Below are 18,321 nucleotides of genomic sequence, written 5' to 3' on the forward strand. Positions count from 1 at the left end.
ATACATGCCTCAGCAATCAAATGGTGCTTCACTGACTATATAGTGAAGGTGGGAACTAAGAGGTGAAGAAGAGTCTCGCAGATGGAAGGTGAGGAGTTGGGGGAACATGTATTCACTTTCAATAGTCGAACGATGTCGTTCAGCCTTTTGCGACATTTGGTAGCAGTGTGGTCATGAATGGAGCGCCCTGACACCTCCACAACTATCTCTCTCCACGAGTTGGCAAAGATGGTGCGACTGGGTCTTCCTGTGTCGGGGTAGAGAACGTGCCTCCTTCCCTCCACAGCTTGGACCAAGGTCTCAAGTTTAACATACGACAAGCGGCTGGCCCTCCTAAAACCTCTTGCATTAGCTATTCCTTCACAAGCCAACAGTGCTTAGGGCCTAGCTGCAAAACCAGGATCAGCCATGATCATACTGAATGGTGGGTGCAGGCTCGAAGGACCGAATGGCTTACTACTGCTCCTATTTTCTATGTTTCTCTGTTATCTTTTGTTTTTTCCCAAATGGAATATTTGATTGCTAGCCAGTCAAATTGTGTAAGTTTAAAGTCTATTTGCTGTTCCATTTTCTAGACTAATCAACTCAAAAGGAAGTCGGTTAAAAGCACTTTACTACTGCTGTATGTTCCAAAATGTTGGTTTTATTATTAACAGTGCAAGAGGTGAAATTCCTTATACATTCTACAACCCTGGTTCCTATACAACAATTAGCCAAGAATTCTTAAACTTGCATCAAGATTTCTGTAAATCCCAATTTAAAAAGTACATTTTCAACTGCTGCCTACTAGAACAATGTAAATGAAAACAGAGTAAAATCAATCTAATCCTATTTAACACCAAATGACTTGGTCAGATAGTGGGTTAATTTAGATTTGACTAATAACAATTAAGAGGCTTTTGTTGGCAAATGTATCCACTTTTAATTGTAATTTACTGTTTAATATTGTGGTACTGTGTCATGTGTGCAATAATATAGTCTTAAAGTTAGCATTTTATCATCATTGAGAATCTACTTTAGCCAACATTTCACAGGATTTTTTTGGTTAAAAGTTTAATATTTCTTTGTACTTTTTAGCAAGAATGGTGTCATTATGCAGTGAAAGTACTTTCTGAACAGCTACAAAATAACATGTATTTTGATCATAACTAAACTATTGCACGTTAGTTCTTAGGCAATTATATATTTTATTATAGCATAGCTGATGAAATTGATGTGAAATTGGTTCATAATAATCATGAATACAGATTTTAATATTTAGCTGAATCAAATCAATTTCTACTGTTCTAAAAGTCGCAAATAATACTGTGTCAAAAGCGATACTTTATTAAAATGTAAATTTTTCTTCAAGCCTGTCTAGGACCTGATAGGTAGTAGAAAACCTCATAATATTATTTAAAATCTTGACATAGCTTAAGTACCAGGCTTTTCTTGCCAGCTGTACTTTTACTATATGTTGGCACTGTGACTGACAGAAAGTAATATGGCTGTAAAATGGAGCTATTCGATACTCTGTAATCAGAACATAACACAGTGCAAAAAAGAAATTCAATCTAACATTTGTCTTAGTCTAGTCTAGTCTAGTCTTAGTCTAGCCAAACTGATATTTTAATAATTAGGTTGAGGTGAGATTTTATCTCCTTATTAAGAGACTAGTCAGTAGCAGAAATGTTACATTGACATAAATTTAACATACATGATAACTGGATGAGAAGTGGAGAGAGGACAGGAAGTCAATTACAATTGTTAAAGAGGCAAACATAGGCCAGCCAAATGTGGGCAGCAAGGTCCCACAAATAACAAATGAGATGGCTGATTAGTTAATCTGCTTTTTTTGTCTGTGGGACGAATGCTGACCAAGCACTTAAAGAATCCACTGATTTTCTTCAAATAGTACATCGTTCCCTTTTACATCTTCCAGAATAGGCAAATGGATAATATTTCCTCTACAAGACTGCACCTCGAATTCAGCAGCCCCTTTCTGTTACACTAAAATGTCAGTGTAGATTATATATTCAAATACTTTGGTGGCTTGAACCCACAACCTTCTGACTCAGATGCAAGAGTGTTATTAACTAAACCAAGCTGATCAATAGCTGGTTGTCAGGAACGGTCATTTAGGAAACATTTAGTGTTGTAATAGAAAGACAGTAGGAATGATATTCCAGAGGGATGAGACCAATTGGCTGGTGCCTTCTTCACTTCAACTAAACTATGTATACATAGCAGACAGAGAAGTGTTAAACATACATACACTAATATCTCAAGCAATAACTTCTGAACTCTTGTAACCTTGTGAAGACCCAGGAATGGTCTGACAGTTGCACTCTTTCAAAACTCACATTTTTGGAACACTTCAATATTTTATTTCAATGCAGTGCTGAAGTCAGGTGAGCAGAGATCTGGCGTGTCATTTTCAAAATATCATAGTACTTCCGAAATAAGGAAATAGAATTCTATTTGTGGATGAAAATGTAAAATATGAAACACTTATTTGTTTCCCTTCATTTCTAATCTGAAGAATAGGTCAAGCTAAATGAATTGGCCTGGAAATTCTATAGGTTGCAATCATGCAGTTACTCTGGGATTATGCCATCTAGTGCCCTCCAGTGCTGACCTCACAGACCTTGCAGGGTCAGTGGGAGGGTGGGTAATTTATAATGAGGCCAATACATGACACAGCTCTCGTGCCTGCGCTGTGCCATGCCACTGGAAACCTCCGCACCTGGCTGTCGTTGGGGTTTCCCAGATCACCCCCTAAGAGATCCCCCTCTATCTCTTGTGTACGGGGACCAATAAAAATTTTTAACACTCTTTCAAGGACCCACAACACTTCTCTAGCCTGGATCCACTTTGGTGAGGCCCATTTGCACATTTCTGGAGGCCAGTATGTCTCATCTCATTGGTTGATTAGCCTCCAATCTTGTGCCAGGTGTCTGTCAGGCCAGAGTCAATGAAATTTCCAGCTGGGAATCCCCAGCCCTGGCCCCACGTCATTGCGTCACTGCATTTGTATGGTGAGGCCGGGAGCTTTGCTCCTCACAAGGCCCAGCAGGTGCTCCCATTGTAATGTAGGCTGAGACCTGGTCAATATGGGCCCTACCAAAATTCCAGGCTCATCTGCAGCAGGAGTACTCAAGAAAGGTTGTTTGGCCCCATTATTTTTATGGATCTTTGCTGGAGAATTCTATTATTTTTCTTAAAGGAATTGGTCATGAGGGGGAAGAAACTAAAAATATAGAAATAAAGTACACAAGCAGCTACAGTACTTCCCTCCATGTAATTGGCTGAATATGTTTGTTGTGCTGCAATTTGTACTCAGTATTCTTTTCAATAGCAGCAGTGGTGTACATGTCTGCACATGTGTGCCAGGATGTGTAAACCAGTCTTATAAGGAAAGTTAAGGCCTGGTTCCTGCTCTGAATCTAATCACTTTGAATCAAATCAAACCTTTATACTGATATAATTCCTCTGTAACAAGCATAGTAGTCCAAACATTTTCAAAAAGTAGCATAGTTTTAAAATTCTTAGCGTTTCACCTGGTTTTGTCACCATCATTGTGTAGTCATCTATTGACAAAAATGATAATTAACAAAAATATAATTTACAAAGTTACATGTTGTATAGATGTTACTGTGCTATAGCATACTCAATACTTAGTACCCAAAGTCATAAAGCACTTTGGAAAATAGTTCATGATAACATCTGAGGAGTTTTTCAGAAGTAGCTTTATTTAACGTATATGTCAGAACCATGTACTAATAGGTAAGGTGAAAAAATAGAGTTTCCCATGTTGCATTGTGAGTATCCCTCCATTCTCTTCTGTAGTTTATACATATCTGCAGCATTGACCTCTGTCTGTTTCATTATACCAGCTGAAATTAAATATCATAAAGTTTAATTAATAACAACAACAGGAAAGGGTTTAGAGTAATGATATAGCTACTGTCAGTGTGGATAAATCAATAATGAGAAGCAGAAAAAAACATTCAAGCTATATACCATCTTGGATCTCCAAACATTTCCAGTACTGACTCTTATAATTGTTCAAGGTGAAGTGACCACTGTTACAATTGTGTATTCAGACTGTTTTATAATGTAGACTGTCACTAAACCGGTATTGCAAGACTATGCCATTCTATTTCAGAAGAAGAAAAATAATGTGGGATGAAATGATAACTTCAAAGAAAAGGTGAAGGGAATGGAGTAATTTACAAGGAAGTAATTTCATCTTCACAATTTGTTGCTCAGTTTATAGTGGTCCACAAACAGATTTTAACCTTTTAAAAAAGACACACCTTTGCATTAGCTATTTGCTGAAAGTGTTTATCAGTCTCACCAGCTTCAATGGAATCATACTGAAGAGACCCCCGCACTGATGATTCTTGTCGTCCTAAAGTACAAAATAAATATAATCATTGCAGAATGTATTTGCAATAGGAACAAAATATTCTGAATTTTGTATTCAACACTACGCACCAGCTTCAGTACTTAGAGTTCGCACAGAAACCAGAGTGATGCTCTCTTTTCCTCCATTAACTTGAGAGCTGAGGGAAAATACAGATATATAGATTTTTTTAAATCAATAGGCTCTGTGTCAGATATTTCAATCTTTTAACAAATAGTTAAATATGAGATTTAGTGTCGAAATGAATTTTACTTACCTTTCTGATGGTGCTGCATTCCTTGTCTTCCTTGTATCTATTAAGATAATAAACATTAAAATGTGGAAATATCAAAGAATAAAAGGTAATATAGCAAGATATGAGCAAAACAGTTTGCTAAATGGAAATGTATTACATTTTTACAATATCTGCTAATATTTCTTTCTAGAAAATGTAGTAAGTGCAATGGCTGCTAGTTTCTAATCGTGAAATAAATCATTAAAAAAACATCATTTTCCAAACGATAACTTGAAATCTACATGCTGGAAGTGTAAAGCTGTATTTTTTTCATTGTAAGTTGAGCCATTCTATATTAGTTAGTTTTTAAAGGCAGTTTTAGTGGTAAAATGTGTAATTTATGACACAGTACATGTATTGGTTAACATTAGATAATGTTGGCAGAAAAGCATTATAAATGAGTTGGCTACCTTGCGATGCGTCCTGACAATCACAACATTTAATCCTCAGACTGATCACACTGACGAGGACCACCACGACTATTACAAGGATAAGGATCAGGATGATCACAGCTGAAAACACAAGTACAATAATTACATATTACCCCATCTTTAAGGTGAAAATGCTGGATCTCAAACAGGTAAATTTCAATGGGACGAGCAAACTCAAGAGCTAAGTAATTAAAGAGTGAAGTAGAAGTTAATATAATAGACAAGGAAAAAAAGTTCAAAATGAGCATTACATTAAATCAAAGGTACAAAAAAGAATGCAGAATCAGTAAAACTGTATTTAGGAAGAGAGAAAAATACATTACTGAAAAAATGGCACTGTTACTGGAGAAAGGAATAGAACATTTAATGGCAGATTTAAATGGAGGACTTCCACCAATTTATACCTCTGTTCCATAGAAACATAGAGACATAGAAAATAGGTGCAGAAGCAGGCCATTCAGCCCTTCGAGCCTGCACTGGCATTCAATATGATCATGGCTGATCATTCAACCTCAGTACCCGACCCCAGCCTTCTCTCCATACCCCCTGATCTCTTTAGCCGTAAGGGCCATGTCCAACGAACTGGATTCAACAACTTTCTGTGGCAGAGAATTCCACAGGTTCACAACTCTCTGGGTGAAAAAGTTTCCTGGTTGTAAGTTAGACAAAGTGCAATAAGGACAGAAATGATGGAAATCCCAATGCTTTACACTATCCTATCACAAGGGCTGATGTGTTGTCATATTCTAAGATGGGTACTGGATTAAAGGATTTGGTTCTTTATTTGAAAGTGGGGACGAAAGTAGCTATGTAATTCTGAAGACAAGACTTCAGTGATTAGTTGTGCTCCGAGACCCCTTGCAGTAGTTAATGACAAGTCCTCTGAGTGCAGGTTATTGTGATGTTCTCTCTATGTACTTCTGTCTCCAAAGCAGCTAGGGTCACCTCTCCAACAATGTCCAAGTCCAGACCTTTCTGCATTGGCAAAGTTATACAGGGCACAGCCAGTTACAACTATGGATGACAAATAAGCATACTGCAGAGCCCCTGCAGTGGCAGTGAAAGCGCACCATTAAGACCCTGATGGTTCTCTCGATGACTACTCTTATAGAAGCATGTGTCTTGTTCTCCACAGTACTCCTCTGTTGCTGTTCGTGTTACTCTGAGTGCGGTTATTATCACGGGGGCAGTAGGTAGTTCTTGTCAAACACAAGTATCCTTTTACCTGATAACCCTCTTTGAAATGCTCAAGCTAGGCTGAATTTCCAAGTTGAATATATCATGACAACGTTGAATTTATGTGCAGAATCCTTTATGTGTTATCATGCACATCGGCATATTAGGGAATGGAAACCTTCCTTTACCTTAGGAAAGCCAACATCTTTGTAAAACTAGATGGCGCTATGTCACTGCTACCATTACTGTGCTATCAAGTTTTATATTTTAAATTGTATTACCATCCTTGCTGCACCTTTTTTAAAATGGACCCAACTATTTGTACTAACTGAATGGCCGCCATTTCTCTGATTGGCTCTCCATTATCACATGGCCTATTGCTGATTAGTCCCCTTGGAGGATAAGCCACACCCCGAAGTTTCTCTGGAATGTGTAAATGGAACCACCTAGCCTAAGATCTGACTGACTTTGCAAATTGTAATGGGGCAGAAATTCCAGCCTCCTCAGGTCCGTACGGAGTGTGTATGGACCCAGGAAGACATTGCAAAAGCTGGTTTTCAGCGCACAATGTGCATGCGCTGAAAACTGGCTTTTCTGATTTGTCAAGCTGGAGCTTGACAGATCTTTTGTATCTCGGCAGCCAGGACATTCGCACAGGCAAGATTGCGGTATTTACCCATATCTTGCCCAGCAAATGTCCTGAAAACTCTCGTGCCTGATAAAAGCAGGTGCATAGCCTACTTTTACAGGCGTAAGAGTTTTAAAACTCAATTAAAACTAACACATTTTATTTTTAAAAACCCTGCCCACTACGTTAAATTTATTTTAAAGCATAATTAAAAAAATCATTTTTAAAATTTGGAAAAATATATATTTTTAATAATACATAAATAACTTTAATTTAAATTCATGTTAAATATGTAGTGTATTTTTTCTATTTTTTTATTAATGCTTTGTGTGTTTGGGCAGGGCTTCTCATTCATAATATTGGGAACTCCAACTTACGGAGTTCCCATTATTATGAATGAAAACATACTTTACCTGATTGGCTGCCCAGAGCTATGTGACTGCAGCTCCAGCCCTGCTCACGTCCTGACGTGCAAGCGTTGCGGTGCGCAGTCAGTGGAGGCCTCAGGACCAGGAACTCGCGTGGGCAGAGCAGGTTCAGGTTAGTGCGTATCTTTTTAAAGTTTTTTAACCAGATCGCCCACGGGAAGCAGCCAACCGGGATTTCGGGGCGAATATGATCTGACTTCAGAAGCCAAATAGGATGCATCTTGAACAACCCAGCAAAAGCCACCGAGTTTCAGCCAAAGTCCCTTACCCCAGCGCAAGTGCTGCCTCCCCCAGCAAGTGCATGACCTTACCCCCGCACCCACCCCCCCCCCCCCCCGCCATAGATGGGGCATTGTGTGCAGATTGTTAACAGATTTATTGGGTATGAAGTGAACAGTGACAGTGTCGTGACTTCTGGATTTCATTCACTCCGACGATGTCCCTTGTAACACACGCACCGAGTTGTCTGAGAAATCGGGTGTGAGTGTAAAAGGGATTCGAAGAACGTGATCCGTCTTCCCTGAATTCCCTCTCTCCATTCTGATCCCTCCCACCTGTATTTCTATCTTCTCCCCCACCCCGTCTCTCTCTGTCCCAGCACCACCACCCCCCAAGGTGCTGTCTCTCTCCACCCCCCCCCCCGGTTCTCTCTCTCTCTCTCTCTCTCTCTCTCCCGCCCACCCCCACCCCCCCAAGGCTCTCTCTCTCTCTTTCTCTCTGACGAAGGGTCTTCGACCTGAAACGTTAACTCTGTTTCTCTCCCCACAAATGCTACCTGAGATTTCCAGCATTTTCTGTCTTTATTTCAGATTCCAGCATCCACAGTATTTTGCTTTTGTCTCTCTCTCCCCACCCCCCTCCCACAGTCTCTCTCTCTCTCTCTCCGACCCCCCCCCCTCCCCCCAGGCTCTCTCTCTCTCTCTCTCTCTCCCCCCCCTCCCCCCAGGCTCTCTCTCTCTCCGCCCCCCCCTCCCCCCAGGTTCTCTCTCTCCCCGCACTCCCTCTCTCTCCCCACCGCCCCCCCCCCAGGCTCTCTCTCTCTCTCTCTCCGCCCCCCCCTCCCCCCAGGCTCTCTCTCTCTCTCTCTCTCTCCCCCCCCTCCTCCAGTCTCTCTCTCTCTTTCTCTCTCCCCCCCTCCCCCCAGGCTCTTGCTCCCCGCCCCCCAGCCCCCCCCGCCCCCCAGTTGCCTGCCGCCACTCTCCCCCTGCCACCACCACGGCTCAGCAGGAGACTCGTAGCCCGGTCAGAGGCTCGGTGGCTCGTGGCTCGGCCGGACAACGTGGTCAGTTCAGAATGAACGTGTTCGGGGCCCCACTTCCAGTTGGGGGGGGGCAGGGGCAGAGTCGGGAAGACGCATGCGCAGAAAGCAGTTAGTACAAATAGTTACTCCGTTTTAAAATTTCTCTAGGGGAATAAAGTATTTCCTACATATATACATAACCAAAACATCTGGATTTCCTCCCAGCTGTTTGCTGTAGCAAACACTGATTTGATCCAGCTGGTGACATACTGCCACCTTCTCTGGGTTAAATACTTGTTTTTAAGTCGCTTCCTGGCCCAAAAATGTCATTGCATTTATCTAACATATTGTTGATTGAAACTTCCAGGCTCTTAAATCTTCGTTGTGCCATTTCTGAACTGATTTTGCACTCAATGCAATGTTTCTCTTTTATGCTAAGTTGTCACATTTCAGAATTTCCCACATGTGCTATAGGGTGAACTCATTCATTTTAGCTCCGCAAGGGTCATCGCTGAGTTAAATTGGTAGTTTCTGCTCTGGGATAGTGAGTTTGACTAAAAGGTAATACTAGAGTTAAAAACAGGAAGTTGCAAAAGCTAGAGCAGTCAGGCAGCAAAGGCCTGTGAGAAGGATAGAAGACGAGAGAGGAGCTCAAAAATTTATTTTACATCAAGCCAGATAACCTACTGAAATTAGGTAATATACGTTATTTTTATATTATGCAAAGACAGGTTGTATTGATGGAAATAAGTGAATCAAATTATAAATGTTGTCATAAATGTTCACCTGATGAGAAATAAATGAGCTTAATGATTAATATAAAGTCTCATCTCACCAAATGTTCACTCACTGCCTTTATAGAGATTGAAGAAATGCATGTAAATAGACACAAGTATCCCTGGGTTATGCTGTCATATAAGTAGATAGAAGGCAGTGAGTCAACTCACATAAAACTAAGAGGCTCAGACTGCCTCGGGGAATGATTGACTCCACTGAACCTGAGAAGGTATCTACAGAAGACCTGAATTAGTAACATCGGTTAAGTGACGATTTAACTACTTGAGAAAAATGAAAGAAGCATGCTAATGAATTATTATTAGATAACATTAATTGATCTGCAACAATTTACTTCAATTTTACAATATCAGGAAATTCAACCCCTTATTTGCAAAAACTGGAAAGCTTTATTTCTTTATATCAAATAGTAAATGTTTCTTGCAAAGGCTCCTGATGCGATGCTTCACTGATCAGAAGCATATGTTATTAAATCAGCCGTATAGTGTCAACTGATCTACCTGAAACCTCTGCTTCATCCAGCGAGACTCCATATCAGGAATGGAGCCTTGCAAGATTTACCCCTAAACCTGTAATGTAGATCACGAGGCCAAGGTCAAAATTAGGAACCAATTGACACTTTTATCACAGTATCCAATTTTATTTTGAGCATCTCCATGCTTTTGCTGCCTGACATATATATAATCAGTGCGTACGCCCCAACACTCGCTGTCCCACCTGTGACAGAGTCTGTGGCTCTCGTATTGGACTGTTCAGCCACCAAAGGAGTGGAAGCAAGCTTTCCTTGATTCCGAGGGACTGCCTATGATGACGATATACAATCTGTGCCTGTGACAATTTACCAAAGATATACACAGCTAGATGAGTAAATGAACTGGGTAGCAGATAATTACCAAAGGCTAGTACAGATAAAGAGCTAGATCCACTTATAGCAGGAGCTGTGGTTGGCTCTACTCCAGATGCAGGATCTGTCAAAAGAAAACAATATCATATAACATGTGCCATGCTGATTATTTATCACACAATTGAAGTAAAAACCTTCAAACCAAGGTACTTTGGTCTGAGCTGTACTATCTAATGGCCTCTCTGCAAGCTTGCATGTGTGTAGAGAGGTGAGGACAGGATTGGACCTGACCCCACTGCCCTCACGGTTGAATAGCCAACACTCACCGTCAAGGCTTATACATGAAGATTAGCCTCTTGGGTGAGGTGCAGCACAACAGTCGGTAGAGAAACCTCAGCCCAGCAAATAAGACTGCATATCGGCACAGAGGAGAAAACTGGTGAGTTGCAGGGGGTAAAAAAAGACCCCAGAAGAGGCAAGGGCCTAGGGGCAGCACGGACCACTGCGATATGTGTGCACACTAGGTCCATGCAGCAGAGCTGGTCTCCAGTTGCCTTGGGTTAACCCTTGCCACTGGACCAAGACCAAGCTTTGCCAAGCCTGTGTGATGGTAGGTGTGCAATGGCCATCACACATTAAAACAAAATCCACGCACAGGCATCTTCCACCCTTCAACATGTAGTTTGGGACTTGGAATATTCGGTCCTTCATTGAAACACCTGTGAACTCACTGAAATCCCTTTTTGGCACGGAAGCAAGTCATCCTCAATTCGAGGGATCGCCTAAGAAGACTAACCTAATTTTAGACAGTTACTAAAAATATACAATTGGCTTCAATTCTCATACTTATTGACTTTTATAGCTGCTTTAACAAATGTGAATTTAGCTAATGCTTTCACAGCCACAAATAAATATGAAGCACCTGTTTCACTAACATTGTATCAAAGTCACACTTGCAAGTTACCACGACAATCATTGATTGCGCTTTCAGGCAGATTTTTCCATAATGGAGCCTGTTCAAGCTTCTCTCTTTTTCAATCTGCCCGGCATTGATTCCTTAAGTCAGTTCCATAGCTCCTTTGGAGTAGGGTGTGAAAGAGTCAGTACAGAATGTAAAAGAGTTTTTACTGTGCGGTATGGTCGATGTATTGATCCTTCTCAGTCCTTGCACTACCAAAAGGATACCTACCAAGCACTGTAAATCTGACAGCAGGCCAAACCCGGTTTTCCCTGGGTCTACATATCTGACCCCACTTCTCAGAACTGTAGTGTGTCGGTGCCTTTATGACACAATGGAAATAGCATCATGATGCAAGTATGCTGATGCACATCATCAGCAACCATTTTGATGCCCATGACCCGGATTTAAAAAAAAATCGAGGCCCTTTTTGAAACAATTTGGAACATGGTGATCTGCGGCAGTTTGGGAATTATACATTTACCTACTGTCTGGGCAGAGTGGAGTAAATCTCATTCCACCCTGAAAAATTGAAAAGTCGTGACTGGAATTATGTCATTAACAATTAGTTCACTATCTGTTTAAGAAATGCAAATCACAATTTTAGACACTCAAAATAGAATTTATTCATATTAAAGCAATGAGGAGAAGACTTAATTTACATTTGACATCTTTTTGATCAAGACATATTATTAATACAAGAGCCGCAAAAATCCATAGGGGGTGCATCCTGGCGTAGGTGCAGGACCTCCACTGCTGACCTCACAAACTCACAAGGTCACTTCATTTAAATGGTACCTGTACCATCAGGTCACATTGGGTTGCCCATTCACCGAAGAGGCTAGAAGGTCTGACAGAAAAGTGGCTGGTCTGGGAAGAGCCACGTTTACGCCCCCAGAGATAACCTTCAGGTTACCCGGTGGCCCTCTTTGTGCATATATTTCAAAACTGTATTTCCTTTTCAGGGGTCCAGTCACTCCCGCGATGGTCTCTTCCACACCCCCCCATCATGGCCCAATCTCCGAGTTTCCCACTCCCGCGATGGCCTCTCTCCCCCCCACCGAAGCCCTGATGGCTGACCTTACCTCTCTCGCGATGGTCTCTCTCGCACCCCCTGCCCGAGCTCCAATTGACAATCTTTTTCCCCCTCCCGATTACCAGTGTCCATCCCCAAGCTGTCAATTTGGCTGGCTACTGGGTGGGAAGCGGAAGAAAAAAATGATAATAAGATCCTGCCTTTAATTCCGCATCCCCGGCCTTGCCAAAGTTCTTCTGCTATTTTCGACCTGCTACACTCCCACCTTCCTGTAAGTATCAGGGTCATAGTGTCACCAATGGATCTATACTAGGTTCTTCTGAACTGGGAAGAGGGAATTCCTAATATAGTGAATCCCCATCCATGGCAACTCCCATTGATAGCCTTGTTTGAGGTTAGGCGAGGCTTCGCCTCCAACATGCCATGTAAGAAAACGTTTTGATCATTGTGAGTGCTTTTCTTCCTTGGTTACTAAATGGTGGTAGATGTTTGTTAAGTGAATAGTGTATACACATGAGACGTACCTGTATTGTGTGAGTGTATGTAAGGCTTTTTCTATTAAACAGATTGCATGTGACTAAAAGGGTGTCACTGTAACCATACCTGTGGTTAGTCAGCAATATAACTTGTGTGTTCATGTGTGTGTGTGCGTGTATGTGTGTGTGTATAAGTGTATGTGTAAGTGTTTGTGTGTGTGTGTATAAGTGTATGTGTAACTGTGTGTGTGTGTGTGTGTGTGAGTGTATGTGACGGCAGAAGTGCCCAGCGCGGCAGTAATTCCCTTCTCCTCTCCCCAGCGGTGACCGGATCCCCTCCAGCGGCAACAGCTGTGCCTCACCTCCACGACGGCGTTTGGGCTTCCTCTTCCACGATGGCGGCTGGCCTTTCCCCCTCCTTCAGAGATGACTGGGCCTCTATTTCCCCACAGTGCTCCAGGTGTGTCTAACCAGGGCTTTGTATAGCTGCAGAGGGCTGGCAGCACCCATGGAACAATACCAAAGGAAGTAACTTACTATTAACTTTCATTTTAAACTTTTAATCAACTTGGGAAACTTTTAAAACCTCTGGAGAAACTTTTAAACAACGTGGAGGAACTTTCAAGAATTATATTCTTTTAAAAATATTTACTCAGGAATTGAATACAGTACCCCAATCTAACGAGAAAATAGTTTGGTGTGTTTTATTAGCATCATTTTCAGTCATTTGAAACCGGGTTACTCACGACGATGCCCGGCGAGCAAGTGAGCCTCCGACCAGGCGACCGGGACGTCACGCCTCCTCCTACGGCGGCCCTACATCTCTCCAGTTGCCAGCCTTCATCCCTCCAGCAGCGATCGGGCCTCTCCTCGTCGACGGCTGGACCTCTCCTTCCCCACTGGTAGCCTGGCCTCTTCTACTGGTGAACATCACGGCTATGACTTTTCCACCCGCCCATTCCTTGCTGAACTCCCACTCAGAACTCCAGCAGACAACTAACCTTCCTAATGCCTGCCCCTAACCAAGCCTCGGGCCATCTACCATCAAGGGCGCTACTCGACACCGAGCTTGCGGCCAACATCTCGCCGTAGGCAATTAGGCTTATACAGCAGTGTCTGGTCTCCAGTCATCTTGGACCCCTTTTGCCACTGGACCAAGACCTTGCTCAGCTAAGCCCGTGTGGTTGCCGGTGTGCAACGGCCACCACACGTTAAAAGAACTCATGTGCAGGCATCTTCCACTCCATTAACATGAAGTTCGGGACCTGGAACATCAGGACCCTCATGGACAACTCCAACAGGCCGGAACGTCGCACTGCCATAGTTGCCTGGGAACTTAGATGCTTTGACATCGACATCACCGCCCGGCAGGCAGGGGAAGGCCAGCTCAAGGAACATGGTAGACATTACACCTTTTTCTGGAAAGGGAAACCAGAGGAAGAACGCCGCCTTCACGGAGTAGGCTTCACCAAAAATGAGTTGGTCGACCGCCTTAAAAACTCCTCCTGCGGGGTTAACGAATGCCTCATGACTCTTTGACTCACCCTATCCTGGAAGTAATGCGCCACAGTCATCAGTGCTTACGCCCCAACACTCGATGCAACGGATGAGACCTTAGAGGGTTTTTATTCCAACCTCGAAACATCCCTGTCCCACATCCCCACACGCGACAAATTGATCCTCCTGGTTGACTTCAATGCCAGGGTCGGCAAAGACACAGCACTCTGGGGAGGCGTGATTGGCAGAGAGGGGGTAGGGAAAGCCAACTCCAGCAGTACCCTACTCCTGACCTAATGTCTAGACCATAGAAACATAGAAACATAGAAAATAGGTGGAGTAGGCCATTCGGCCCTTCAAGCATGCACCGCCATTCAATTAATTCATGGCTGAACATGCAACTTCAGTACCCCATTCCTGCTTTCTCGCCATACCCGTTGATCCCGCTAGTAGTAAGGACGACATCTAACTCCTTTTTGAATATATTTAGTGAATTGGCCTCAACAACTTTCTGTGGTAGAGAATTCCACAGGTTCACCACTCTCTGGGTGAAGAAGTTTCTCCTCATCTCGGTCCTAAATGGCTTACCCCTTATCCTTAGACTGTGACCCCTGGTTCTGGACTTCCCCAGCATTGGGAACATTCTTCCTGCGTCTATCCTGTCTAAACCCGTCAGAATTTTAAACGTTTCTATGAGATCCCCTCTCATTCGTCTGAATTCCAGTGAATACAAGCCCAGTTGGTCGAGTCTTTCTTGATATGTCAGTCCCGTCATTTCGGGAATCAGTTTGGTGAACCTTCGCTGCACTCCCTCAATAGCAAGAACGTCCTTCCTCAAGTTAGGAGACCACAACTGTACACAATACTCCAGGTGTGGCCTCACAAGGCCCTGTACAACTGTAGTAACACCTCCCTGCCCTGTACTCAAATCCCCTCGCTATGAAGGCCAACATGCCATTTGCTTTCTTAACCGCCTGCTGTACCTGCATGCCAACCTTCAATGACTGATGTACCATGACACCCAGGTCCCGTTGCACCTCGCCTTTTCCAAATCTTTAACCATTCAGATAATAGTCTGTCTCTCTGCTTTTACCACCAAAGTGGATAACCTCACATTTATCCACACTATACTTCATCTGCCATGCATTTGCCCACTCACCTAATCTATCCAAGTCACTCTGCAGCCTCATAGCATCCTCCTCGCAGCTCACACTGCCACCCAACTTAGTGTCATCTGCAAATTTGGAGATACTACATTTAATCACCTCGTCTAAATCATTAATGTACAATATAAACAGCTGGGGCCCCAGCACAGAACCTTGCGGTACCCCACTAGTCACTGCCTGCCATTCTGAAAAGTACCCATTTACTCCTACTCTTTGCTTCCTGTCTGACAACCAGTTCTCAATCCACGTCAGCACACTACCCCCAATCCCATGTGCTTTAACTTTGCACATTAATCTCTTGTGTGGGACCTTGTCGAAAGCCTTCTGAAAGTCCAAATACATCACATCAACTGGTTCTCCCTTGTCCACTCTACTGGAAACATCCTCAAAAAATTCCAGAAGATTTGTCAAGCATGATTTCCCTTTCACAAATCCATGCTGACTTGGACCTATCATGTCACCTCTTTCCAAATGCGCTGCTATGACATTCTTAATAATTGATTCCATCATTTTACCCACTACCGATGTCAGGCTGACCAGTCTATAATTCCCTGTTTTCTCTCTCCCTCCTTTTTTAAAAAGTGGGGTTACATTGGCTACCCTCCACTCCATAGGAACTGATCCAGAGTCTATGGAATGTTGGAAAATCACTGTCAATGCATCCACTATTTCCAAGGCCACCTCCTTAAGTACTCTGGGATGCAGTCCATCAGGCCCTGGGGATTTATCGGCCTTCAATCCCATCAATTTCCTCAACACAATTTCCCGACTAATAAGGATTTCCCTCCGTTCCTCCTTCTTACTAGACCCTCTGACCCCTTTTATATCCGAAAGGTTGTTTGTGTCCTCCTTAGTGAATACCGAACCAAAGTACTTGTTCAATTGATCTGCCATTTCTTTGTTCCCAGTTATGACTTCCCCTGATTCTGACTGCAGGGGACCTACGTTTGTCTTTACGAACCTTTTTTTCTTTACATATCGATAGAAACTTTTGCAGTCCATTTTAATGTTCCCTGCAAGCTCCCTCTCGTACGCTATTTTCCCTGCCCTAATCAAACCCTTTGTCCTCCTCTGCTGAGTTCTAAATTTCTCCCAGTCCCCAGGTTCACTGCTATTTCTGGCCAATTCGTATGCCACTTCCTTGGCTTTAATACTATCCCTGATTTCCCTTGATAGCCACGGTTGAGCCACCTTCCCTTTTTTATTTTTACGTCAGACAGGGATGTACAATTGTTGTAGTTCATCCATGCGGTCTCCAAATGTCTGTCATTGCCCATCCACTGTCAACCCCTAAAGCATCATTCATCAATCTATCCTAGCCAATTCATGCCTCATACCTTCAAAGTTACCCTTCTTTAAATTCTGGACCATGGTCTCTGAATTAACTGTTTCATTCTCCATCCTAATGTAGAATTCCACCATATTATGGTCAATCTTCCCCAAGGGGCCTCGCACAACGAGATTGCTAATTAATCCTCTCTCATTACACAACACCCAGTCTAAGATGGCCACCCCCTAGTTGGTTCCTCGACATATTGGTATAGAAAACCATCCCTTATGCACTCCAGGAAATCCTCTTCCACCATATTGTTTCCAGTTTGATTAGCCCAATCTATATGCATATTAAAGTCACCCATGATAACTGCTGCACCTTTATTGCATGCACCCCTAATTTCCTGTTTGATGCCCTCCCCAACATTATTACTACTGTTTGGAGGTCTGTACACAATTCCCACTAGCGTTTTCTGCCCCTTGGTATTCCGTAGCTCCACCCATACCGATTCCACATCATCCAAGCTAATGTCTTTCCTTACAATTGCATTAATTTCCTCTTTAACCAGCAACACCACCCCGCCTCCTTTTCCTTTCTGTCTATCCTTCCTAAATATTGCATACCCTTGGATGTTGAGTTCCCGGCCTTGGTCACCCTGGAGCCATGTCTCCGTGATGCCAACCACATCGTATCTGTTAACTGCTATCTGCACAGTTAATTCGTCCACCTTATTCCGAATACTCCTCGCATTGAGGCACAGAGCCTTCAGGCTTGCCTTTTTAACACACTTAGACCCTTCAGAATTTTGCTGCAAAGTGGCCCTTTTTGTTTTTTGCCTTGGGTTTCTCTGCCCTCCACTTTTACTCATCTCCTTTCTGTCTTTTGCTTCAGTCTCCATTTTGTTTCCCTCTGTCTCCCTGCATTGGTTCCCATCCCCCTGCCATATTAGTTTAACTCCTCCCCAACAGCACCAGCAAACACTCCTCCTAAGACATTGGTTCCGGTCCTGTCTAGGTGCAGACCGTCCGGTTTGTACTGGTCCCACCTCCCCCAGAACCGGTTCCAATGCCCCAGGAATTTGAATCCCTCCCTGCTGCACCACTGCTCAAGCCACGTATTCATCTGAGCTATCCTGCGATTCCTACTCTGACTAGCACGTGGCACTGGTAGCAATCCCGAGATTACTACTTTTGAGGTCCTACTTTTTAATTTAGCTCCGAGCTCCTTACATTTGTCTTGTAGGACCTCATCCCGTTTTTTACCTATATCGTTGGTACCAATGTGCACCATGACAACTGCTCACCCTCCTTTTTCTGAATGTCCAGCACCCGCTCCGAGACATCCATGACCCTTGCACCAGGGAGGCAACATACCATCCTGGAGTCTTGGTTGCGGCCGCAGAATCACCTATCTATTCCCTTTACAATTGAATCCCCTATCACTATCGCTCTCCCACTCTTTTTCCTGCCCTCCTGTGCAGCAGAACCAGCCACGGTGCCATGTACTTGGCTGCTGCTGCTCCCCCTGATGAGTCATCCCCCTCAACAGTACTCAAAGCGGTGTATCTGTTTTGCAGGGGGATGACCGCAGGGGATCCCTGCATAACCTTCCTTGCACTGCTCTTCCTATTGGTCTTCCATTCCCTATCTGGCTGTGGACCCTTTACCTGTGGTAAGACCAACTCACTAAAC

The 18,321-nt window shown here is 43.3% G+C and overlaps 1 protein-coding gene across 2 annotated transcripts in view; it reads right to left on the reverse strand.

Moving 5' to 3' along the window:
• Positions 1-623: 623 nt before the first annotated feature.
• LOC139263030 (endothelial cell-specific chemotaxis regulator-like) overlaps positions 624-18,321 on the reverse strand; it is a 76,975-nt gene continuing 59,277 nt past the window's right edge. The window contains exons 6-11 of one of the 2 annotated variants that reach the window (XM_070878493.1): positions 10,274-10,348; positions 5,093-5,194; positions 4,665-4,701; positions 4,480-4,547; positions 4,340-4,393; positions 624-3,875 (exon numbers count right to left, since the gene is read on the reverse strand). In XM_070878493.1, coding sequence (XP_070734594.1) covers positions 3,730-3,875; positions 4,340-4,393; positions 4,480-4,547; positions 4,665-4,701; positions 5,093-5,194; positions 10,274-10,348 — 482 coding nt within the window. In that variant the 3' untranslated portion in view covers positions 624-3,729. Of the gene's footprint in view, positions 3,876-4,298; positions 4,394-4,479; positions 4,548-4,664; positions 4,702-5,092; positions 5,195-10,273; positions 10,349-18,321 lie in introns of both variants that reach the window. The other variant, XM_070878494.1, reaches the window with a different exon arrangement.

This window comes from Pristiophorus japonicus, chromosome 4 (assembly GCF_044704955.1).
Source record: "Pristiophorus japonicus isolate sPriJap1 chromosome 4, sPriJap1.hap1, whole genome shotgun sequence".
Lineage (NCBI taxonomy): Eukaryota > Metazoa > Chordata > Chondrichthyes > Pristiophoridae > Pristiophorus > Pristiophorus japonicus.